This window comes from Gekko japonicus, unplaced genomic scaffold (genome assembly GCF_001447785.1).
Source record: "Gekko japonicus isolate JY-2015 unplaced genomic scaffold, Gekko_japonicus_V1.1 scaffold3144, whole genome shotgun sequence".
NCBI classification, from domain to species: domain Eukaryota; kingdom Metazoa; phylum Chordata; class Lepidosauria; order Squamata; family Gekkonidae; genus Gekko; species Gekko japonicus.
Genome location: NW_015159801.1, coordinates 27897 through 54295, shown reverse-complemented (window position 1 = coordinate 54295; position 26399 = coordinate 27897). Strand labels below are relative to the sequence as shown.

At 47.6% G+C, this 26399-nt stretch overlaps 1 protein-coding gene across 1 annotated transcript in view; it reads right to left on the bottom strand.

Moving 5' to 3' along the window:
* Positions 1-26399, bottom strand: part of LOC107107171 (GPI ethanolamine phosphate transferase 1-like) — a 99166-nt gene that overhangs the window by 46768 nt on the left and 25999 nt on the right. Inside the window, exons 9-14 of the mRNA XM_015407432.1 lie at positions 24866-24958; positions 23241-23332; positions 19905-20016; positions 4587-4695; positions 1783-1885; positions 1008-1110 (exon numbers count right to left, since the gene is read on the bottom strand). Coding sequence (XP_015262918.1) covers positions 1008-1110; positions 1783-1885; positions 4587-4695; positions 19905-20016; positions 23241-23332; positions 24866-24958 — 612 coding nt within the window. The remainder of the gene's footprint in view (positions 1-1007; positions 1111-1782; positions 1886-4586; positions 4696-19904; positions 20017-23240; positions 23333-24865; positions 24959-26399) is intronic.

Here is a 26399-nt window from a genome sequence, read left to right as displayed (position 1 = left end):
ACAGTAGAAAACACTAACTGAAGATGAAGTTGGAAGGGCCACCAGGCAGCCACTGCAGAGTAATATGTTGCCGTGAATGTGTCCAGTTTGGTGTAGTGGTTAAGTGTCTGGACTCTAATCTGGGAGAACCGGGTTTGATTCCCCGCTCCTCCACTTGCACCTGCTGATGTGACCTTGGGTCAGTCACAAGCTCTGGCACAGCTGTCCTTGAAAAAGAGCAGTTTGTGTCAGAGTTCTCTCAGCCCCACCCACCTCACAGGGTGTCTGTTGTGGAGAGGGGAAGGGAAAGGAGTTTGTAAGCCACTCTGAGACTCCAAGTGAAGGGCGGGGTATAAATCCAATCTCTTCTTCTTCTTCTTCTTCTATTTGCAGGAAAGAGCCCACCCATGTTCACTTTAGAGATGAAACTGGGGACCAGGACTTGGATAAATCACATGGTTTCGATCACACGTTCAGCTGTACATTTGTTGAATGTAACATGAGACTTACTCAATGCACGCAGGGCTATTTTTGGGCAGGAACGCACAGGAACGGAGTTCCGGCTGGCTCCTGAGTTGGCCTTGCCCAGCAGGAGCTCATTAGCATAACAGGCCACACCCAACAGCAGAAACTCATTGGAAATGGCTACATTAGGGGTGTGTGGCCTAACATGCAAACGAGTTCCTGCTACAAAAAAACCCCTGGGTTTTGACAACAAACAAGGTAAACAGAATAAGAAGCAAAAGGTGGGTGTGGCTGGATGAGCACACTTCTGGTAACATGGGGGTGTGGCCTAATATGCGAATGAGCTGCACTGTCAGGAGTGTGGCTTAATATGCTAATGAGTTTCTGCTGTTGGGTGTGGCTTATTATGCTAATGAGTTCCTGCTGGGCTTTTTCTACAAAAAGAGCCCTGAATGCACTTATGAAGAAAAATCAGGTGCATACTGGACACAGATCGTACACGCATTCCCTGTAACTTGTGAGTGAGGCTTCCCGTCTAAACGGGGTTACAAATCAAGCATTACCTTGGACTTCAGTGAAACTCCGTAACTTTTCTGTGCTTCCTGTTCCATGTTAATCCACACAAACATCAACAGAGCCAAGGCTGGTGGGAAAAGGGCTTCGTATCTACAGCAACACAAATGATGACAAAAGGTGGTAGTTGAGCAATAAGACCAGGAAAACAAAGGGACCAAAATATGGATTTTTATTCCCTCCACACACACACACACACGCATAGAGGAAACATTAACAACAGATAAGAGGGGGTAGATAACTGGCCCAGCAAGAGAGAGAGAAGAAGAAGAGATTGGATTTATTCCTCGCACTTCACTCGGAGTCTCAGAGTGGCTTACAAACTCCTTTCCCTTCCCCTCCCCACAACAGACACCCTGGAGTCCGGCTGGCTCCCAATTTGGCCACGCCCAGCAGGAACTCATTAGCATAATAGGCCACACCCAACAGCAGAAACTCATTAGGATTGGCTACATTAGGGGTGTGTGGCCTAACATGCAAAGGAGTTCCTGCTACAAAAAAACGCCCTGGGTTTTGACAACAAACAAGGTAAACAGAATAACAAGCAAAAGGTGGGTGTGGCTGGATGACCACACTTCTGGCAACACGGGGGTGTGGCCTAATGTGCTAATGAGCTGTGCTGGCAGGGGTGTGGCCTAATATGCTAATGAGTCTCTGCTGTTGGGTGTGGCCTGTTATGCTAATGAGTTCCTGCTGGGCTTTTTCTACAAAAAGAGCCCTGTAAAACACACAGAATATATCGAATGACACAACAAAGAGGGTTACCCTGTGCTAAGCAGAAGGTACGTGGACATCAGTGAAAGGAATATGCTCAGCAGCCTCAAGAACAGCATTGTGGAGCTTAACAGGGGCACGATCAAGGACGAAGCTGCAAGAGAGAGAAAATAATTGGTCAGGGCAAGGACGTCTGAATGAACCCTCCCTTGACTGTTCTCAAAAGTGGTGCACTACTGGGGAGGGGGGGGGGAAGGTTTCAACATTTCTCATGCATGAGCAGCTCTTGTGGATTCCCGTTCCTGAAAGCCCAAAGGTCCAGCTCAGGGGTCCCCAGCACTGTGCCTGCAGGTGCCTCTGCCAACACCCACCTGGGAGCCCACCAAGTATTTGTAGAAGTAGGAGGGTCCAGGTAGGGCTCTTGCCCAACACGGCTTCTGAATTGGCCACTGGAGATCTGTTATTGGCTGTGTAGGTTAAAATAATATTGTTCCGGTGGCCACTGCCACCACTATGCTGGTTTTATTACCTCTCTTCCCTAGCATATATTTTTAACTACCCCTCTTCTCCCTCGGGCTTCCCTCCGCGTGGCCTCCTTCAGCAGCCATTTTGCAGTTGTGCCTCCCACCCCAAGTCACAATTCCAAATGTGCGCATAAGCTCAAAAAAGTTGGGGGACATGGTCTAGTTCAGAGGCGGTAAGAGACGCTCTCTTCACCCTTCTGTAATGAGGATTCCAGTATATACAGTTCAGACAGGGGAAAAAACAACTGAGAAATATTTCCTTTGCTGCCACCATTTTGAATTTACCTCACAAAAGATGGGACTGACTTGGGGAAAACTTTTCCCCGTAGGGTTTCCTACTTTCTGCTTGGAGGAGGAGGAGGAAGGGGACTGACTTGGGGAAAATTTTTTCCCGTAGGGTTTCCTACTTTCTGCTTGGAGGAGGAGGAGGGGGATTTATACCCCGCCCTTCACTCAGAGTCTCAGAGCGGCTTACAAACTCCTTCCCCTTCCCGTCCTCACAACAGACACCCTGTGAGGTAGGTGGGACTGAGAGAGCTCTTTCGAGGACTGCTCTTTGGAGAACAGCTCTGGCAGAACTATGGCTTGCCCAAGGTCATCCAGCAGCTGCAAGTGGAGGAGTGGGGAATCAAACCCGGTTCTCACAGATTAGAGTCCACGCACTTAACCACTGCACCAAACTGGCTCTAGAAAGGTTTACACCATAAAACTCAACTGCTTTGGACAACGTAGGAAGGCATCTGCAGGCTGCGTCTGTCAGGAGAGTACATTCCATATAGGAACAACAATGCCCAGGATGGATATCATAAGAGAAAGGGAAGAGACAGGTGGAAAGCAGCGGGAAGAATCCCTATGGCAAAAACCGGCACTATCAACTGAAGTTAACAGCCCCTCCTCACAGATCGTGGGGAAAGTATGAGGAAATGAGAGAAAAGGGCACGAACCTTCAGGTTATTTGTATATTTTACTTGAAACATTTCTATGGCATCTTTCCACCCAAATAGGGTACCCCCCAGGGCCGCAAACATCGTAACATTTAAAAAAAATCAACATTAAAACAACATTTAAAATAATGTATACATCAAATAATTCAATACATACATATAAATAAAACACACATAGCGCCAAAATGAGGGGCCAAGAAGAGTTACTGGGGTACACCCTCTCCCTAAATACTAGAACTCAAGGGCATCCAATGAAACATATGGGCAGTAGGTTCAGGATTCACAAAAGGAAATACTACTTTACACAAACAGGAATTAAAATGTGGAATTTGCTGCCGCAGGATGCAGTGATGGCCACAGGAATAAGCAGCTTTAAAAGATTAGATAGATTCATGGAGAATAAGTTTATCAGTGGCTACTAGCTATGGTGACTGAGGAGAATCTCCACATTCAGAGACACTAAATCACTGAATCCTAGAGCCAGGAGGCAACATCAGGGGAAGGCCTTAGCCTTTATGCCCTGTTGTTGGCTATCCAGAGAAACTAGTTGGCCAGTGTGCGAACCAGGATGCTGGACTAGATGGACTACTAGTCTGATCCAGCAGGGCTCTTATGAAGGCCTTGGCCTCTGTGCCCTGTTGTTGGCCATCCAGAGGAACTGATTGGCCACTGTGTGAGACGGGGTGCTGGACTAGATGGACCATTGGTCTGATCCAGCAGGGCTCTTCTTAGGTTCTTAAGCAGGCCTGGGCCTTTATGCCCTCTTGTTGGCCCTCCAGAGGAACTGATTGGCCACTGTGTGAGATGGGGTGCTGGACTAGATGGACTATTGGTCTGATCCAACAGGGGTCTTCTTAGGAAGGCCTGGGCTATGCCATGTTGTTGGCCGTCCAGAGGAACTGGTTGGCCACTGTGTGAGACGGGGTGCTGGACTAGACGGACTATTGGTCTGATCCAGCAGGGCTCTTCTTAGGTTCTTAGGAAGGCCTCAGCCTCTATGGTCTGTTGGTCCAGAGGAACTGGTTGGCCACTGTGTGAGACGGGGTGCTGGACTAGATGGACTATTGGTCTGATCCAACAGGGGTCTTCTGATGTTCTCCGTTTGACAGAAGCCTGAATGTAAACTGAATCTACTTGAATACATGTAAGTTTTACTTTTGCAATATACTTCTTAGAAAATGTATTTACTGCAAACTCTGCTAAACTATCCCAATAAAGATGCTCATCTTGCATTGGAGCAAGACACCTTCATCAAAGAAAGCACCAGGCCTAGCGGTACAGATCAATGGGATCCAACCCGGAAATAACAGCAAAGCCAACATTTTTCTTTGCAAGCCCAACAGCATTTATATTCCAGATGAATTGAGATCGAGACAGGGAGGCTCACCTAATGTTGTCCAGCTCACAATCTGATTTATTAAAGGCAATCCTTGTTTGCTTTCCAGACTGCTGTGAGTATTTTTCACAACGTAAGACGAAAGTGCCAGGCTCAGCAACTACAAAGGAAAGCAAAGCACATAAAAGAAAAAGATCAAGGTGCTTTTAAAGAAGAGGGCCAATCACCCAGCTGGTTCTGCCACAATGTGGTGATCAAGGCGCATCAGAGAGGAGAAAATTAATGTCACCGTACAGCAGGGCTCTTTTCGTAGAAAAAGCCCAGCAGGAACTCATTAGCATAACAGGCCACACCCAACAGCAGGAACTCATTAGCATATTGGGCCACACCCCTGACAGCACAGCTCATTAGCACATTAGGCCACACCCCCATGTTACCAGAAGTGTGGTCATCCAGCCACACCCACCTTTTGCTTCTTATTCTGTTTACCTTGTTTGTTGTCAAAACCCAGGGCCTTTTTTTGTAGCAGGAACTCCTTTCCATGTTAGGCCACACACCCCTAATGTAGCCAATCCTAATGAGTTTCTGCTGTTGGGTGTGGCCTATTATGCTAATGAGTTCCAGCTGGGCGTGGCCAACTTGGGAGCCAGCTGGAACTCCGTTCCTGTGTGTTCCTGCCCAAAAATAGCCCTGCCGTACAGATTTAAAATTCCAACCAACCAAAAAAAGGAGAAATAAGTAGGTCTGCATATTAGGGCCGAGGTTCCCCATCTTAAGTGGCAGGATGTACACAGATGCTATCGATTGTGAACAGTACACATTTGCTTAAATGTTCCGGTTCCTGCCCAATTGTGGCTTCTGTTTTTATATTTAAACAAACGTGCCGTCCACAATGGATAGCACCACCTGGGCGTTTTGCCATTAAAAAAAAATGGGATCATCCAGCCAGGTAATTCTTAAGATCTTTTTTCCCCCAAAAAAACAATTTATTAGGATATATTATTAAGTCAAATACAAATTATATTATTAGTTGTTATACATCCTTTCTTCTATTATTCTCCCCCCCCCCTTGGCTTCCCACAGTGCTCCAACCTCCAGCCCATTTCTTAATTTTTCTTCTATTTTCCCTTATCTTTTACCGGTAACATTTCTTTCACCTATTGTTTTCTTATAGTTAACTTTCTTCTAATAACATCAACTTCTCAATAACTGTCAAAGCAAATTAAATTGTCCTTTACATCCCAAGTAATTCTTAAGATCTTAAGCATCAGAACTTCGTAAGGAGAGGTGATAGGGATAGGGCCCCTACCAGCAAAAATCTGATCACTGCTACGTGAGAAGTTTCCCAGCACTGGAGCACTTTGGGCTGCTATGAGGCCATACGGGCCTCTCTCCACACATGCTCCTTATATACAATATCATTGAGGAATGGTGGTAATGCAGACAACTGCAGGTTCTCCTGTGTGGGGTTAGATCTAGAATACAAATCAGGGCCACCATTTGTCTCTGAAGACGTGAGAGCACACCCTGAAAGCTCCTACCCTTGCCACAAATTTTATAAGTCTTCAAGGTGCTCCTGGACTCTTTTCTACTGCTACAGACAGACTAACATGGCCGCTCATCTTGATCTGTCTCCAGGGTCATTATTGTAATGGCATCAGGAGTTCTGAGTTCCGTTTTTAAGACCTGCTACGTCAGCACAGAAGGTGGTCAAGCCAGACCATTATTTGCATGGAATTGCTCATGAAATAAGTTCTGGGCATGGTGCTGGAGGATAGAGAGCATAATCTTATTCTGATGTCTATTTTTCTTAAGCAAAAACCCTTATGCATATTTTTTTTTGTGCAAATGACATGTTCCGGATAAATTCTGTATAAACCTTTCCACCATCTCAAGCTGGTTTTCTTTGCTTGGTGTAGTGGTTAAGTGCACAGACTCTAATCTGGGAAAACCGGGTTTGATTCCCCACTCCTCCACTTGCACCTGGCTGCATGACCTTGGGCAAGCCATAGTTCTGATAAGAGCTGTTCTTGAAAAAGAGCAGTTTCTGTCAGAGCTCTCTCAGCCCCACCTACGTCACAGGGTGTCTGTTGTGGGGAGGGGAAGGGAAAGCGGTTTGTAAGCCACTCTGAGACTCCTTTGGGTAGTGAAGGGCGGGGTATAAATCCAATCTCTTCTTCTTCTTCTTCGTTAGGGCACCTGGGAATGGTGTGACCTTTTGGTGGCCAGAGCAGAAACTGGTCATCTGTTTGTGCCAGTTTGGTGTAGTGGTTAAGTGCGCGGACTCTAATCTGGGAGAACCGGGTTTGATTCCCCACTCCTCCACTTGCACCTTGCTGGATGACCTTTGGGCAAGCCATAGTTCCGTCAGAGGTGTTCTTGAAAAAGAGCAGTTTCTGTGAAGAGCTCTCTCAGCCCCACCTACCTCACAGGGTGTCTGTTGTGGGGAGCGGAAGGGAAAGGTGTTTGTAAGCCGCTCTGAGACTCCCTTGGGTAGTGAAGGGCGGGGTATAAATCCAATCTCTTCTTCTTCTCCAAACCCAATACAAGCCTCTTTTAGAAGAACTTTCAACAACTGTCCAGAATCACAGAGAAGCTCACCAAGTTGCTGTCTAGCCTCTGTAACTCCATCCTTGTTACTGGCTGGTGCTCGACCTTTAGTTGCCCTGGGTTCTGTGAGGGGACGCCCATCAGGTTGCTCCCAAGAGAATATTTTCTCCCTCTCATGCTAGTTAGGAGCCCTTATCAGCAAAGCCTGATTTGTTTCCTCTCACTGCTAGACAGCAAGTGCAAGGCAGCTTGGCTCATCTCAGTAATTGGGATAGCCCGATTAATCACTTCTTGGCTGGTCGCCCGCACTTAGGGTACAGGATGCTTAGTTTTAGCCGGGTGTCTCGTCTGCAGGTCTGGCTAAGTTTCGCTGTGCTCGAGGCCCAGCGGCTGGGAGCTTCGCCTGCTGTTTCTGTAAGCGTGATCACTGCTTGTTAAAAATCTCCTCGTAAGCAAACTTGGGTCTTGCGTATCATTTCCTTGGGATTTCTGTGAATCTGGAGCCCCTGGCCAGACCCCAAACAGTTGTGCAAACACAGGATGCAGTATCATGAGATACAGGGTTGCCACCTCCGGGGCTGGGAAACATCTGGAGCTTTGGGGGGTGGAGCCTACGGCGGGTGGGGTTGGGGAAGGGGAGGGACTTCAATGGGTGATTAACGCCATAGAATCCATCTGCCACAGTGGCCATTTTCTCCAGGTGGACTGATCTCTGTTGCCTGGAAATCAGTTGTAATAGTGGGGGATCTCCAGCCAACCCCTGGAGGTTGGCAACCAATGCTCCCTCTAAGCTGGGGAGTCTTGTGAGCAGAAATTCTACCTTGTGAGCGACCGGCATTAAAATTGTGAGCGAGCAATTTGGCTACTGCATAAATCAGTTTGCTCTTCTGGAGCCACCCTTCCTGAACGGAGACAAAAAATGTGTGAGCCGGAGGCTAAAAAAACTGTGGTCTGGCTCACACTAACTCAGCTTAGAGGGAACACTGGCTCTGACTTATTCCAGTCAGGCCTCGTCTGGAGTACTGCATCCAGTTCTGAGCATGAGATAAATGGGAATGGGTTCAAAGGAAGGCGGCGAAGAGAACTTGGGGGGAGAGGCCTGCAAAATAGGTCCTAAATAAGGGGGGGAGGGGGAGAGATTTGGGGGTTGTCATGCTTGCTTTTAAACTGAAAACGTTTTAACTATCATTGTTCATTGTAAGCTGCCTTGAACCAGGAGGCAAGGTGGGATACAAATGTTTTAATATGTAATCAATAAATACACAAAGAAGAGAAGAAGAGATTGGATTTATACCCCGCCCTTCACTACCCAAAGGAGTCTCAGAGCGACTTACAAACTCCTTTCCCTTCCCCTCCCCACCACAGACACCCTGTGAGGTAGGTGGGGCTGAGAGAACTCTTGACAGAAACTGCTCTTTTTCAAGAACAGCTCTTATCAGAGTTATGGCTTGCCCAAGGTCATCCAGCCAGGTGCAAGCGGAGGAGTGGGGAATCAAACCCGGTTCTCCCAGATTAGAGTCTGCGCACTTAACCCACTACACCAAACTGGCTCTCCAAAATACATAATGGTTGAAGGAGCTGGCTATATTTTAGGGTTGCCCTCTCCTGGTTGGGGATGGGGGGGTAAGGGTTGCCAGTTCCAGGTTGGGAAAGGTTGGGAAACCATAATGGTTGAAGGAGCTGGCTATATTTTAGGGTTGCCCTCTCCTGGTTGGGGATGGGGGGGTAAGGGTTGCCAGTTCCAGGTTGGGAAACTCCTGGAGATTTGGGGATGGACCCTGGGGAGGACAGGGACCTCAGCGGGGTACAACGCCACCGAGTCTACCCTCCAAATCATCCATTTTCTCCAGGGGAGCTGATCTCTGTAGTCTGGAGAGGAGCTGGAATTCCAAGAGACCGCCAGGTCCCACCTGAAGGCTGGCCTCCCTAGTACCCTTAGCCTGGAGAAGAAAAGACTTGAGAGGAGATCACGTTCTTCAGACAAGGGCTAGAAGAGGGCTTTCCCCATGGAAGAGGGCAATAACTTGTTCTCTGCAGCTCCAGGGGGCTCCGCCACTGGGAGGACATCAGGCAGAGGTTGGGTAGCCATCTTCTGGCTTTGACTATCCTGCACGGAGCAGGGAGGTTGGGACTAGATGGCCGACGAGGCCCCTTCCAGCCCTTAGACTCTATGATCTCCTTCCCTTCCTCCCCTCTTGCATTCCTATGTGGACATCACGTGTTTGCTTGAGGGTTGTATAACTCCCAATCCGTCTTGGACGCCCTTCAACAGTCCGGGCCCCTCCTAGAGCAAACTGTTGATTCATACTTGCATAACCGTATTTCATGCTTGAGTTCAGCCAAAAGGAGGGCTCGGGAGGAAGTTTGTGTTTTTTTAAGGAAGTGAGTGAGATTTGTCAATAGGAGTCCGTTTCGGGCTTTCAGCGTTACGGATTAGAGAGGTAATTAGAGTCGATCATCAAGCAGCAGCTATTTGGCACCGGTTTTTATGTGGGTTTAATGAACGTCTCCTGATGTGCCATCAAGTGACTATCCAGGACGAAAACCAGAAGACACACACACACTGGGTTCTGGGCTCACCACCACCCCCCGCCCGGGCCCCAAATATCTCAGACTTTGGACTTGGCGAAAATAACACTGACCTTCCCCCATTCCAATTCTACAAAGGCGACCCCCCGGTTCTTGCCAATGATATGTTGTTATTCTATTTCACAGTCAAACATTCGGGAGAACAAAAGCGTTGAAAGGAACCCAGCCGTCGATAAAGGAGTCATGGTTCTTCCCTTACAAGGGAGTCTCCAGTGTCCCACCCGTGGCAGAGAAAGAGAGACGGGAATTAGGCACAGAGAGTCGGCTAGAAAAGGCTAAAGCAGATTAGCACGTGTGGCTCAAAACACACACCAGATGGTCCCATCTCAAAGGCACCTGCAGCTGGGCCCCCAACATGATTCTTCAGTTAAACTCACCCAACTGATCACCAAAAATTTGCTACGCAAACAAACAAAGACAGGCCGGGGCACTTTTGCTTGAAGGTTCTCCAGGGCCCCTTTTTCATTACAGTGAAATTAAAATCAGAGTGGTGGTCAGTGTTCTCTCTAAGCTGAGTTGACGTGAGCTAGCCCACAGTTTTCTAGCTTCTGGCTCACACGTTTTTGTCTTAGATCAGGAAGGGATAGCTCCAGAGCAGGCTAATTTATGCAGCGGCCAAATCGCTCGCTCACAACTGTAACGCCAGGAGCTCACAAAGTAGACTTTTTGCTCACAGGACTCCACAGCTTAGAGGGAGCATTGGTGGTGGTCCCACAAAAACTGATCATACAGGACACATGACACTTTACGGGAGTTCTGTCTTGCTGTTTTGGAACACTCTGAAAATGCTTAGGAACTCCACACCACCTGTGCTGGAGACGCAGCTACTATGAGGGGAGGTGGTTGGAGGCTGTGGGTGGAAATGAGTTAAACAGAACAGAATCTGGAGTAGGTAAATTCTGGCCGGGCTAATTGGATTACGGGGTGCTTAGCTTTGCACAAGCAAAGGATTTGGGGCCAGGTTTCAGATGGTTGGGAAATCCCTCGAGAAGTGGGGTGCTGAAACCTCAGCAGGGTGGGGTTTGGGGAGGGCAGGGACCTCAGTGGGATTATAATACTGCTAAAGCAGCTATTTTTTTCCGGCGGGACTGAACTCTGTAACTGAGAGAGCCGTTTCAATTGGAGGCCTCCAGGCCCACCTGGAGATTGGCAAGCATATGGGAACATAGTGTGACACAACTGGGCTGAACACTGAATCGTTCCCCCTCTAGCTCCACGGGAATTTCACATAAAACCCGGCAAGACCAAGTGCAGATTAAATTAAATCCCGGAGGGGGAAATCACAGGGCAAGTGATGTTTTGAACACGAGCGCTTTCTTCTGCCAGGTATACCACGGGCCACTTTACACGTCCTGTTTCATTGATACACACCAAAGAAATTTTAAGTGTGAAGATAAAGACTTTAAGAAGTAATTTGGCAACTGTTCACAGACGTACATAAGCTGCAGGGGACATCTTCAGGGAGTTCTGATGTGGTGGCCGTAGACGCACAGCAACAGGCCAAAACAAAGAGGATGCCCGTGTGGTTAACAGACCAGCCTGAAGAAGGAAACCTCCTTTAAAAAGTGGAAGTCTTGTCCGACTCAGGGGAACAAGACCGAGCATGAGTTCTGGCAGAACAGATGTAAGCTGACAATAACGGGGAATGGGAAGAGAATTGGGGGGGGGGGAGACGCTACATAAACCAGCAAGAGAAACAATAGGAATTCTCTTTCAATACACCAGAAAGGAAGGAGGCCAGGGAGGAGGCGGGGCCCTGGACAATAAAAGGGTGAAATGATTGCTGATTTCATTCATCAGATTTATCAGATTTCTATCCTGTTCCCTCTCCCCGCTGCGGTGGCTCAAGTGGTTAAGACGCTGAACTGCAGGCTGTGAGAGGTCGGTAGTTCAGCAGTTCTGAGACCCGAGTGTGCCGCATGATGGAGCGAGCTCCCGTCTCTAGTTCCAGCCCCTGCCAACCTAGCAGTTCGAAAGCAAGAAATTGCAAGTAGATAAATAGGTACCACTTCGGTGGGAAGGGAACAGTGTTCCGTGGCGCCTTGGTGTTTAGTCATGCCGGCCACATGACCACGGAAACGTCTTCGGACAGCGCTGGCTCTTCAGCTTTGAAATGGAGATGAGCACCGCAACCCTAGAGCCGGACTCGACTGGCTTTCGAGCAAGGGAACCATTACCTTTACCTTTTACCCTCTCCCCCAAACAGGACTTGGGGCGGCTAACGGCATAATACAATACACCCAATAAAAACCACAATACAAAGATTCAGTAAATAATCTTTAAAGTACAAAACAATTTGGTGTAGTGGTTAAGTGTGCGCACTCTAAACTGGGAGAACCAGGTTCGAGTCCCCACTCCTCCAGCTGCTAGATGACCTTGGGCAAGCCGTAGTTCTGACAAGAGCTGTTCTTGAAAAAGAGCAGTTTCTGTCAGAGCTCCTTCAGCCCCACCGACCTCACAGGGTGCCTGTTGTGGGGAAGGGAAGGGAAAGGCGTTTGTAAGCCACTCTGAGACTCCGAGGGAAGGGCGGGGTATAAATCCAACCTCCTCCTCCTCCCCTTTAAAATCTGTCCTCGATCAACCAGGGTAGGATGCGGGGATGGTAAAGGCACAGCTGAAGCATTCCAGCTGCCTGGTGGATCACACAATCACTCAAAGGCCGGCCGGAAAAAGAGCAGCCTCGCATGCCCTGCGGGACCTAGGGAGGTCCCGCAAGGCACGCCCCTCTTCGGGCAGCCGGTTCCACAGGACAGGGGCCACTGCTGAGAAGGCCCTCGCCCTTGTTGACACAAGGCGGACAGTTCGCGGACCAGGGACCTTCGATAAATGCCAAGATGAAGGTCGGAAAGACAGGGAGCATCACGCCAGGAGAGGCAGTCCCGAAGGAAGGAGGGTCCAGGTTGTTTAGGGCTTCAAAGGAAAGTTGTTGTTGTTCAGTCGCACAGTCGAGTCCGACTCTTCGCGACCCCATGGACAAGCTCCCGCCAGGCCTTCCAGTCTTCCGCCGTCCTCTGAAGTTGGCTCAACTTCATGTTCGTTGCATCTATGACACTGTCTAACCATCTCGTCCTTTGCCGTCCCCATCTTCTTTGACCTTCAGTCTTTCCCAGCATCAGGGTCTTCTCCAGGGAGTGCTCCCTTCTCATTGGGTGGCCAAAGTAGTTGAGCTTCAGTTTCATTATCTGGCCTTCCAGGGAACAGTCAGGGTTGATTTCTTTTAGGATTGACTGATTTGATCTTCTTGCAGTCCAAGGGACTCTCAAGAGTCTTCTCCAGCACCATAGTTCAAAAGAATCTATTCTTTGGCGCTCGGCCTTCCTTATAGTCCAACTCTCGCAGCCATACATGACTACTGGGAATACCATTGCTTTGACCATGCGGACTTTTGTTGGCAGGGTGATGTCTCTGCTTTTTATCATGCTGTTTAGGTTCGCCATCGCTTTCCTCCCAAGGAGCAGGTGTCTTTTAATTTCATGGCTGCAGTCACAGTCTGCGGTGATCTGGGATCCCAGGAACATGAAGTCTGTCACTACTTCCACGACTTCCCCTTCTATTTGCCAAGGAGTGATGGGGCCGGATGCCATGATCTTAGTTTTTTTGATGTTGAGCTTCAAGCCCACTTTTGTGCTCTCCTCTTTTACCCTGAGCAAGAGGCTCTTTAGGTCCTCTTCACTTTCTGTCACTAAAGGAAAGTACTAACACTTTGAACTAGCACCGGGAACTAACTGGGAGCCACTGCAGCTGCCATAGGACAGGTGTTATATGCACTGATCGGGACTTCCCTGTCATTAATCTGGCAGCTGTGTTCTGGACCACTCGCAGCTTCCAAAGCATCTTCAAAGGTAGCCCTGCACAGAGCGCATTACAGTAGTCCAGTCTCGAAGTGAGTGTTGAGGGAATTACTGTGGCAGAGTCCTTCTGAGACAGAAAGGCCCAGCGACGTAGATGGTAAAATGCACTCTTTGTCACCGAGGACATACGTTTGTCCATGGAGAGCAAAGAATTGAGCCATGCTCCCAAATTCCTGACAGAGTCAACCGTAGAAAGATGGACCCCCATCAAGAGCTGGTAGTTTGCTAACTGCGGCTAAGACAGCTAGAGCATCAAGATGGAAAACACCTTTGCCCCCCTTGAGAGATCTTTGGTTCTTTAAAGTGTGGGAACACTTTCTGATAGAGAAGGTAACAAATAATGTCCACCAGTCTGAAATATATCCAAAATCAACCCACTTCATAGAAAAATGGTACCCCTTTTACAAATACAGCACAACACATGACATTTTACTTCAAAACAGATACTATAAAACCTTAGTACTAATCTGAACATCTTTATTCTTGTTCATTCTGTTCCTCTCTTCAAGTTCTCTGTTGCTATAGAATCACTCTTTGGAAACTGGTTTTCTCTACACTTACACTGGCTCACTAACTTTTAAAACCAAAAGTTAAGTTTCATTATTTAGAATATCGGTTGACTCAACTACATTGTCTTTCTTACTATGAAACGTGTTTGTATGTGATGTGACAATCTTTTATTTTTATGTAAGGTAAAGGTAAAGGTTCCCTTGCTCGAAAGCCAGTCGAGTCCGACTCTAGGGTTGCGGTGCTCATCTCCGTTTCAAAGCCGAAGAGCCAGCACTGTCCAAAGATGTTTCCGGGGTCATGTGGCCGGCATGACTAAACACCAAGGCACACGGAACGCTGTTACCTTCCCACCGAAGGGGTACCTATTTATCTACTAGCAATTTCTTGCTTTCGAACTGCTAGGTTGGCAGGAGCTGGAACTAGAGACGGGAGCTCACTCCGTCATGCGGCAACTCGGGTCTCGAACTGCTGAACTACCGACCTTCCACAGCCTGCAGTTCAGCGTCTTAACCACTTGAGCCACCGCAGCATGATGCGGCCAAAGCAAGATAGCCTCAGTTGAGTCATTTTAGCTTCTAGCGGCCAAAGCAAGAGCCTCAGTTGAGTCATTTTAGCTTCTAGGGAGAGTTACAAGCCAGTTAACCTAATGTTCAGAGTAAAATGGTGGAAACCACTATCAACCCCAGAGAGTTGTGGAAGCGGCTCTTCCCTACCTTCCCCCTCACCCCACAGTCAGCCGTGCACACCATGGGCAAAAGGCCACACAACATAGACAGCTGCATTAAAACAGGGGGGAACAGAGCTTGAAAAGGTATGGAAAAGGCCACACAAAATGATCATGGGACAAGAGGACCTTTTCTATAAGGAAATGCTAAGGAATCTGGGACTCAGGGGGAGGGAGTGATGAAAGGAGACGACGATGTGCAATCACGTACGGAGTACCGGGGTAATTTCCTGCAGGAGCGCACAGGAGCGGAGCTCCGGCAGTAAAGAGCCCAGGGGGCGGGCACAAGCAACAGGCCCCACCCCCTGCTCCCAGCAGCTCTCAGTCAGACCATGAAGCAGACAGACAAGTTGCAGAGCCCCCCCCCCCCTGGCCCAAAACAGTCCAGTGGCACCTTTAAGACCAAGTTTTATTCAGGTAGGAGCTCGCCCTCCTCTGCGAAGACAGATCTGCACGTTCCTCCCCCCTCCAATAGCTAGCAATCCAAAACAGTCCGGTGGAGGCTGAGCGGTGGGTGTTGCCTTCTGACACACTATCGGTGAGGTCAGGAGGTGTGGCATATGCAAATAAGTTATGCAAATGAGTTATGCTAATGAGCTCCTGCACCTCTTTTTCTATGAAATGACCCCTGCGGCGTACAGAAAGCATACAGAACTTTTTCTCCCCTGTGGAAACTACCGGTTGGGTGCACCCAATCAAGCTGATCAGCCGTCGATTCAGTGCAGACAAAAGGAATTACTTCTTCATTCAGCAAGCAGTTTTAACTTTGGGAATTCACGATCCCAGAGCACACTGATGGCCACTAACTTAAATGGCTTTAAAGGGGGGGGTTTGGATAAATCCATGGAGGACAGGTTCACCAACAGCTCTGACACGGAACTTCCATGTTCAGAGGCCGTGTTGCCAAAGGGAAATAGCAAGTCCAGGTTTTGGCCTTTATGTCCTGCCTGGTGGGCCCCCTGGTGGCACTTGGCTGGGCACCGAGTGAAAATGGATGATGGGCCAGACAGATAATTTATCTGAAGTTTCCCATTGTACAGAATGGGTTAGTGGAGAGTCATAATAGAGGCTGGTTCTCCCTTTTGTCCAGATCTGAAATCCACCACGGGATGCGCTCCTCCTGTTAGTTCATCCCTTCGGAAAATGGACGCATGTACCATTATTGGCAACTGACAAACTTCTCAAGGCTCCTCAGTGCAAGGAACAGGAGAAGCATACTCTATACACCTGAGAGTTTCTGGATAATTTAGCCACAGACGATGGCACACCCAACATTTTTGGGTGCACTGCTGAGTACTCAGTACAGTAGTCAATACAGGCAGGCGTAAAGCAGACCTGGGCCAAAGACGGCTTATTCTATTAGTTAAAACCGGGGATCGATTGCAGAAACTAATCCTCAGGGTAAAAATAAATTTCCAGAAAAGGTTAGTACTTAATCACAATTCTAGAGGTTCATGACCCTCAATTTACGGTTGGTGAACTGTTCTGTAACCCACCAAATTCCCTTTTGACTTGACCTGAAGGTGACTCAACTGGAAACGAACAGATTGACAACAAAATCAATTACAATCTTTGTGATCCTCATTTGAATTGTTCTCGTTCCTAGTAGTAATGTGAATGGCAAAGCCAATTGTGCCAAATCGGTGGAAGCCAACTTGTGCCGGGCTGCGGGGAAGGGGGGGGGATAATCCAAAGCATTTCAAAGCAAGTAAGATACTAATTGCGAGACTGTGGCAAATTACAGTGGCTAAACTTCTTTCTAATTTAATCAAGTTCCTCACTTTTTCAATCCACCCCGTATTTACACTGACATCTAGTGGCAGCTAGAAACACGTTTCAAAAGGGGCTCCTTTGGCCGAGAACGTTCACTTCTAGATAAACTTCTTGCACGGGGAAGGAACAGTTAATGTTAAGCCTGCCAGAACAAAATCAAATCCTTACAAACAATGCTCCCTCCAAGCTGTGGAGTCCTGAGAACAAAAATTCCACTTTGTGAGCTACTGGCATTAAAGTTGTGAGCAAGTAATTTGGCTACTGCATAAATTAGTTTGCTCCGGAGCCCTCCTCCCTGAGCTAAGACAAAAACGTGTGAGCCAGAGGCTAAAAAACTGAGCTAGCTCACACTAACTCAGCTTAGAGGGAACACTGCTTACAAGTATGAATCATTCCACAAGATTGGCAAATGGGTCAAAGTTGTGTGATGTACACACAAGTCACTCAAGATGGGTAGCCGTGTTAGTCTGTCTGTAGCAGAAGAAAAGAGCAAGGGTTCAGTAGCACCGTAAGGACTCACCACATTTGTGCAAGGGTAGGAGCTTTTGTGAGTCACTGCTCCCTTGTTCATATACAGCTAGAATGGAAGTCCATCTGCCATTGTATCATGGAGAGTGATTTCAGATGCCGAATAACAGTAGCAGACTACACAAATACTGCAAGAAGTGCATGCAATTAACAACAATTGTAAGAATCAGTTGACTCTTGTTGTTGAACTTCAATCTTTCTGTTTTTCAACAGACGAACTTCCCCGGAGTTTTACCGCTCGTTTCGACACATTCTTTCTCAACGTTAACGGTTCAATTTTGCATCCTTACAATATCTGACACCGGACTCTCTCCAATTCCACCTAACTTCAAGGACTTGCTGTCCGTTTGTAAAAGTACTTTGTCAAGAGCTCTTGAAGTTGGAAGGCTTGCTGTCCGTTTGTAAAAGTACTTTGTCAAGAGCTCTTGAAGTTGGAAGGCTTGCTGTCCGTTTGTAAAAGTACTTTGTCAAGAGCTCTTGAAGTTGGAAGGCTTGCTGTCCGTTTGTAAAAGTACTTTGTCAAGAGCTCTTGAAGTTGGAAGGCTTGCTGTCCGTTTGTAAAAGTACTTTGTCAAGAGCTCTTGAAGTTGGAAGGCTTGCTGTCCGTTTGTAAAAGTACTTTGTCAAGAGCTCTTGAAGTTGGAAGGCTTGCTGTCCGTTTGTAAAAGTACTTTGTCAAGAGCTCTTGAAGTTGGAAGGCTTGCTGTCCGTTTGTAAAAGTACTTTGTCAAGAGCTCTTGAAGTTGGAAGGCTTGCTGTCCGTTTGTAAAAGTACTTTGTCAAGAGCTCTTGAAGTTGGAAGGCTTGCTGTCCGTTTGTAAAAGTACTTTGTCAAGAGCTCTTGAAGTTGGAAGGCTTGCTGTCCGTTTGTAAAAGTACTTTGTCAAGAGCTCTTGAAGTTGGAAGGCTTGCTGTCCGTTTGTAAAAGTACTTTGTTCTCTCTCTCTCTCTCTCTCTCTCACACACATATATATATACACAAACACGTTATGACTTTAAACTGAGGTGTATTTTAGGGTAATGTTAGTAGACGTGCCCAATTCTGAATGATTTAAAATGAGTTAATTCTTCAACTGATTGTTCCTAATGGGGTTCCCAGGTCTTCCCTGGCCACCAGCAGGGGCTGGGGGGGGGGGGAGTAGGGTTGTCAGCTCCAGGTTGGGAAACTCTGGAGATTTGGGGATGGAGCCTGTGGAGGACAGAGATGTCAGTGGGGTACCCTGGTAATGAGTCCACCCATTTTCTCCTGGGGAACTGATCTCTGCAACCAGGAGATGAACTGTAATTCCAGGGGATCCCCAGGTCCCACCTGGAGGCTGGCATCCTTAGTTCCTAATGTTTATGCACTATAAATGTACATAGATTTTTTTCCAGTTCTTTTGGCATTCTCCCTGTTTCAAGAATTCCGGGAACTGAAGTTCAGAGGGATTGTTGGGAACACAATCCCCAGTGCTTCTTAGACAGCAAATTAAATACTAAATCAGTTTAAGTCAATTGCATAGACACACTCTGTGTTGCCAAGACTACAAATCATGTAATGATTTCAGAATTACAAGCAATGAAAGATCATCAAAGTGGAACCGTTTGCCATGAAACTGGAGCATTTCCTTGACTACCTCCCATTACTGGCTGGCTTATAAAAGAAGGAGGAGGAGGAGGAGGAAGAGGAGGAGGAGGAGGAGGAGGAAGAGGAGGAGGAGATTGGATTTATACCCCGCCCTTCACTACCCACTCAGAGCGGCTTACAAACTCCTTTCCCTTCCCCTCCCCACAACAGACACCCTGTGAGCAATGCTCCCTCTAAGCTGTGGAGTCCCGTGAGCAAAAAAATCTACTTTGTGAGCAACTGGCATTAAAGTTCTGAGTGAGCGATTTGGTGACTGCATAAATTAGTTTGCTCTGGCGCCATCCTTCCTGAGCTAAAATAAAAGTGTGTGAGCTGGAGGCTAAAAAACTGCGAGCTAGCTCACACTAACTCAGCTTAGAGGGAACACTGCCTGTGAGGTCGGTGGGGCTGAGAAAGCTCCTGACAGAAACTGCTCTTTTTCAAGGACAGCTCTTATCAGAACTGCGGCTTGCCCAAGGTTATCCAGCCAGGTGCAAGTGGAGGAGTGGGGAATCAAACCCGGTTCTCCCAGATTAGAGTCCGCTCACTTAACCACTACACCAAACCGCTCACTTAACCACTAACCAAACCATTTGCGTGCCCCCCTATTCTTCTCAAAAGCACTTAACTACTACACCAAACTGGCTCTACACCACTACACCAAATGGTTATACAACAGAACTTCCTCCCCCAACAAAGCAGGTACACTGGGAAAGATATCTGTGGGGGTGGGGGCAGTGTTCCCTCTAAGCTGAGTTAGTGTGAGCCAACTCACAGTTTTTGAGCCTCCGGCTCACACATTGTTGTCTCAGCTCAGGAAGGATGGCTCCAGAGCAAACTCATTTACGCAGCAGCCAAATGGCTCGCTCAACACGTTAATGCCAGAAAAATCCCTTTTCCCCCCCCCCCCCACAAATACTGTTCACCTTTAAGGTGCTCCTGGACTCTTGCTCTTTTCTACCAGCTCAAGATGACAAGTCCAACAGCCAGGGATTCGTAACGGCACACGTGGAGAATTCCCATGTTCATACATTCGGAGCCTCTGCACCAGGGGTCATTTCGTAGAAAAAGAGGCACAGGAGCTCATTAGCATAACTTATTCCCCAGAACAGCCAGTGGTGGGGAAACCCTTTGTTAGAAGGAGCACGATGGGCAAACATGCGGGACTGATTTCAGACAGCGCCTGTGAAAACAAACATCGTGACTTATCAATAATTGTTACTGCAGAAGTTACTGACCTGAGCGAGATATAGGTAGAGATCTTTGCCACGCACGTGTTTTTTCTTGCTCTTCCAAAGTAACGCCACTAGGCAGGATGAAGACAAGAGGATCGACAAGCCCGCTGCTGTTCTGTAGAAGACAGGCTTCTCAGTGAGATCGCACAGCATTAGGATTGCTCGTCACAAAGATAAAGCAATCTAACACACAATTAAAGAAGATGCATAAAACATTCAACTAAGCTTTAGGAGGAGGGGAGGTTCGCAGTCAACAATTCTGGGCTATGTCTACCTTTTCAGCCTGGTTCAATATCTTTATCAATCCACCACTTCCTCTCAAGCACTAGCCTCACAGTCACTTGCCTGCTCACCTCTGCAGCAAAATCACCACCGCTGCCGCCACTGTATGGCATTGTGTGCAATTTGCCAGGAGATCCTAGGATTGTCTGGCAGCCTTAAGTTCTCACTCTTTTTTGCGTTATGCACCACTAGGTGGCGAGCTAGACTTTGCACGGAGAATGCCCTGAAAGAGCTGTGACCCATGTTCCCTCTAAGCTGTGGAATCTTGTGAGCAAAAATTCTGCTTTGTGAGCTCCTGGCATTAAAGTTGTGAGCGAGCGATTTGGCTACGGCATAAATCAGTTTGCTTTGGAGCCCATCCTTCCTGAGCTGAGACAAAAATGTGTGAGCCGGAGGCTAAAAAACTGTGAGCTTAGCTCACACTAACTCAGCTTAGAGGGAACACTGGCTGTGACTGATCCAAGGTCACCCAGCTGGCTTCATCTGGAGGAGTGTGGAACTGAGCCTGGTTCTCCAGACCAGAGTCTGTCGCTCTTAACCACGACACCACACTGTATGCAGCAAAGAACTGCCCAAACAAGGAACCATTATAAAAAGCTAGTTCTTTTTTACCTTTCAGTTCACAAATTAGGCACCCTTCGCACGCCACAGCCATTCCCACGCGGTACTGGGATGCATGTGTGAACAGCGTCATCACGTGGGATAGAAGAGAGGGGATTCCCAGGGAATGTCTTCCCATTCTTTCCCCCAAAGCATCCAAGGACTGAGCACAATGGGGGGCTCAAATCCTGAGATCTGTCCCTTCTCTTATATCCACACCATTAGGCGACACCCCCCTAATGTAGCCAATCCCCCAAGGGCTTACAGTAGCCCCTGCAAGAAGAGCTCTGTAAGCTCTTGGAGGATGGGCTACAGTAGGGGGGGTGTCGCCTAATATGCAAAGGAGTTCCTGTTGCAAAAAGAGCCCTCCTCAGACCCTTCCTGCCTGTGTCGTGTGATCACTGCAGAGACTTCTCTTCCTGCTCGGACCCCACGAGAAGAAACAGTGACCAGCAGGCAAAAAGCTCTACCTGCCAATAACTGCACAAGTGGCTCTCTCTCTCTTCAAAGCTTAACGGAGGGAACTGGAGAGGGGGAAACATCCTCAGGCTGTTTAACTCACAGCCTCTTTAAATACTGGTGCCCCTGAGCTTTTCTGGTCTCCAGCCAGAAGCAGGACTGGAACCGAGGAGGATTTCCTTCTGCAAGGGATACGTGTGCCCTGTTATGATTAGGGACCCTGAAACCATGGCAACTGTTTATTTCCACAGGAGAGGAGAGTCAGAGGAAACAGGAACTGGGCTGAGGGGGGGGGGGTGACGGAGAGCACGTTTGGCCTGCCTGACGATGCTCCCTCTAAGCAGTGGAGTCTTTCGTGAGCAACAATTCTACTTTGCGAGCGACTGGCATTAAAGTTGTGAGTGAGCAATTTGGCTGCTGCGTACATTACTTTGCTCTGGAGCCATCCTTCCTGAACTGAGACAGAAATGTGTGAGCCAGAGACTAAAAAGACCTGTGAGTTAGCTCACACCAACTCAGCTTAGAAGGAACACTGCTCCCTGCCATAGGAGGAGATGAATGGGCATCATAAAGACCTGATGGAGGGGAGACAGCCACGGCCTATATGCCAAAAGACCTCATCGGCAGAGCTTAGGGTATCTAAGAGCCAGTTTGGTGTAGTGGTTAAGTGCGCGGACTCTAATCTGGGAGGACCGGGTTTGATTCCCCACTCCTCCTCCACTTGCACCTGCTGGATGGCCTTGGGCAAGCCATAGCTCTGATAAGAGCTGTCCTTGAAAAAGAGCAGTTTCTGTCAAGAGCTCTCTCAGCCCCACCTACCTCACAGGGTGTCTGTTGTGGGGAGTTTGTGAGCCACTCTGAGACACCTCTGGGTAGTGAAGGGCGGGGTATAAATCCAATCTCTTCTTCTTCTTCTTCATCTCCCACAAGGGGCAGAATTCCTAACTCTGGATTTGGGGGAAAGGGGTTTCACCCAAGCAGGCAGAAGTTTTAAAAGGTTGGATCTTCCTTTGTCCTGGGTTCAAACACTTCGCCCAGGTGCTGTGACCTTTGGGACCAGTGTTCCCTCTAAGCTGAGTTAGTGTGAGCTAGCTCACAGGTTTTTAGCCTCCAGCTCACAGATTTTTTGTCTCAGGAAGGGCGGCTCCAGAGCAAACTAATTGATGCAGTAGCCAAATCGGCTGCTCACAACTTTAATGCCAGTAGCTCACAAAGTAGCATTTTTGCTCACAAGGCTCTGCAGCTTAGAGGGAACATCGTTTGGGACTTGTCTTCCTTTGTCAAGGGGGCAGCAGGGAGGCTGGGGTGTGCTTTGCTCCTCCGAAGGTAACTGTCCTTAATCTAATTCAGCTAGACTAAAGTTTCGTGTCGTCTTTTCCTTAGATCTGTATCTCCTCCTAACTAATGATAGCTATTTTCCATGTACGTGCTTCTAGCAATAACGTTACTTTCCTGTTTAAGAGAGCAGACTGAGACTCCAATCCTACCCACACACTGAAAATTGCTCTTGCACACTAAGGATAACACCCCCCCTAACGTAGCCAATCCTCCAAGAGCTTACAGAGCTCTTCTTACAGGGGCTACTGTAAGCTCTTGGGGGATTGGCTACATTAGGGGGTGTGGCCTAATATCCAAAGGAGTTCCTGCTACAAAAAGAGCCCTGGCAGGCACACAAGGAAGGAACTGAAGTAGTTGGAAGTGACACGCCCAACTGCTTTTGGATGTCCTTTTGCACAAAAAGGGAATGCAACTCTCTGACCGCAACGCTTCCGTGAAAAAAAAAAAAAGAATTGCTCGAGAATTCAGGGGTAATTTAATCAGTCTCCACAAATGATGCATTTCCCCATAGTTACCTTATTTAAATTCTGAACAGCAACAGCAGTGTCAGAAGGCTGCCAAGAGAAATCCCCACCCAATGACAAAATTCTATTTAAATCGGTGTGTGTTGAGTGAAGAGAAACTGGAAAAACTAAGAAAACAGTGAGTATGCGCTCTTACACCAGAGGGATATTTTGATCTCTTCCTACAACAGGCATCAAGGGGAAGACCGACAGAAGCAAACAGGAAAGAATCCAGCTTAGCACCGTTGCCTGAAATAAAACAAATTCATAGAGTCACATGCACAAATAGAAATAAGTGGGAAAACTGAAGTGCAAAAGTTTTAAAAAATTAATTGTTAAGGTAAAGTCATGTCAATTGGTTACGCGAAAGCTCTGAATAAGGAAAAGATGGATGCAACTTCAAGATGCAGCCTTGGATCTCATAATACATTTCTAAGAGGGCCCCAATGCTGTAGGGAGAAAACTGTGTTTTCCATTACATACTACAAGTCAGGGCTATTTTGGGGCAGGAACGCACAGGAACGGAGTTCCGGCTGGCTCCTGAGTTGGCCACACCCAGCAGGAACTCATTAGCATAATAGGCCACACCCAACAGCAGAAACTCATTAGGATTGGCTACATTAGGGGTGTGTGGCCTAACATGCAAAGCAGTTCCTGCTACAAAAAAGCCCCGGGTTTTGACAATGAAGTAAACAGAATAAGAAGCAAAAGGTGGGTGTGGCTGGATGAGCACACTTCTGGTAACATGGGGGTGTGGCCTAATACGCCAATGAGCTGTGCTGTCAAGGTGTGGCTTAATATGCTAATGAGTTCCTGCTGTTGGGTGTGGCCTATTATGCTAATGAGTTCCTGCTGGGCTTTTTCTACAAAAAAAAGCCCTGCTACAAGTTATCCAGCTACAGCTACTTATCTAAAGGCGTACCAAAGAACACAGCATGGTACATACAGAGTTCACACCATGACAGCAGAGTGAAAGCTAGATCACAGTGAAATCTTTGTGGAAACTTTGTGCCCGTTGACCTGCCACGAACTTCACTTCGTGAACCATGAACCAGTCAAAATTTGTGACCGACTGAAATGCTCTTTCAAAAAGTCACCAGAAATTCTGCTTTTGGGATTAAAAATGGAAGAAATCAATACGACTAAAAAGACTTTATTCTGGTACTTAATTACAACTGCGAGAATGATTTATGCACAATTTGCACAATTTTGGAAAACAGAAAAAGTACCAGAAATTGAAGACTGGATACAAAAAGTTCTGTTCATGGCAGAAATGGATAAAATTACGAAAAAGTTGAACAACAAAGAAGATGATGTGTTCTTTCAAGAATGGAGTGACTTTAAAATATATTTGGAAAAGAACTGGGATGTGAAACAAAACTTAATATGTTTAGAGCAATATTAAGTCAAATGATGTTATCTTAAGATTGTAATGATAAGAAAATGATATAATTGATGATGTAAAGTAATGTGGGTAGGGGGGGAAGCATTGCGGGAAGCCACTGGAGGGAGGGGAGGAAATGGGAATGGGGTAGACAATGGAAAGGATGAAATGGTTTATTTCTATATGTTGAATTCCTAAGAAAATAAAAAAAATTGTTTAGCAAAAATAAAATAAAATTGTGACCGACTTTAGTCCGTGAGCAGGTTCGCGACCATCCCTATCCAGACAACCCACAGGTCCATGGAAGAATTAACGGCAAGAAGATTCCCATGTAGGTATAAGATGGGTAAGACACCTCCTTGCATCAAAACCATTAGAACCTTCCTGACAGCAAATACCTTAGCTTGGGTCCAGAGCCGACTGACCAAAGGCCACATCGAGAAGGTCATCAGCCCAAAGCTGAGCATGGAACGGTAGAAAAAGGAGAAGACCTAGGCCAAACAAATGTATACACAATGAGAAGGGCGAAAAACTGGGAGACATATTAGCAACTGCTGCCATCTTGCCACCTTATACAGCATCTATGAAGGTTATGGACTATGGCTGTAAAACTGGACTGTGCAAATAAGTCTGCCAGGGGACTGGACTGGACTGTAGCCATGAAACTGTGCCACCGTACTGGACTGCTGGCATGTGCCTAGGCGAGGGAAACCTTGTCCTGAAGCAGCGTGCCTAACCAGATGTGGACCCATGGAGGACCTGGTGTCCCTCGCTCCTGCACCTCTGCAGCCCGATGCCAGAAGGCAAGCCATCCTCCCTGACCCTGCAAACACACGAAGCCAGCAGCAGTTCACTGAAGCGAAGCCTTGCTCTGCAAAGGGAACCAGGACATTCCTTCACAGACACCATAAGAAGCTCTCTTCTCCATCGTGCAGGCACCTCCCCCCACCTCTGCATATCGACATCTCCAGGTGAAGCACGTAGGCGACTTCAGCCTCAACAAAAGAACTCCTTCCGTGATAGGATTCGGGAGTAGTCACGTCTTCCAGCTAACACAGCTGTTTACCATCAGATTTAACAGCAACTACCAGCAATGTTGTTGGGACACTACTATTCTTTTCTCTCTCTTGTCTCTCCCCTTCCCCCATAAGAGGAAGGTAAAGGTTCCCTTGCTATTAAGGTTCCCCACTATTAAGGTAAAGGTAAAGGTTCCCTTGCTCGAAAGCCAGTCGAGTCCGACTCTAGGTTTGCGGTGCTCATCTCCGTTTCAAAGCCAAAGAGACAGCGCTGTCCGAAGACGTTTCCGTGGTCATGTGGCCGGCATGACTAAATGCCAAGGCGCACAGAATGCTGTTACCTTCCCACCGAAGCGGTACCTATTTATCTACTTGCAATTTCTTGCTTTTGAACTGCTAGGTTGTCAGGAGCTGGAACTAGAGACAGGAACTCGCTCCGTCATGCCGCACACTTGGGTCTCGAACTGCTGAACTACCGACCTTCCACAGCCTGCAGTTCAGCGTCTTAACCACTTGAGCCACTGCAGCTATTAGTCTACCACTATTGCCCAACTATTAATCCCTTTTTCCTGGCCCATTAACAGTAGTTATGCTGCATGGGGACTACGTGACTAAAGGAGCATCAGCTCCCAGTCATTTTAGGGTATAAAAAGAGAGCACCACCCCATTGCTCGCTCTCTCTCACACTTCTATCCTCCTAACCCCACCCCATCTTGCTGGTTCCATTCCTTGCACAGTTTGGAGCCTCCCCACTAATGCTCCCTCTAAGCTGTGGAGTCCTGTGAGCAAAAATTCTACTTTGTGAGTTACTGGCATGAAAGTTGTGAGTGAGCGATTTGGCTACTGCATAAATTATTTCGCTCTAGAGCCATCCTTCCTGAGCTAAGACAAAAGTGTGTGAGCCGGAGGCTAAAAA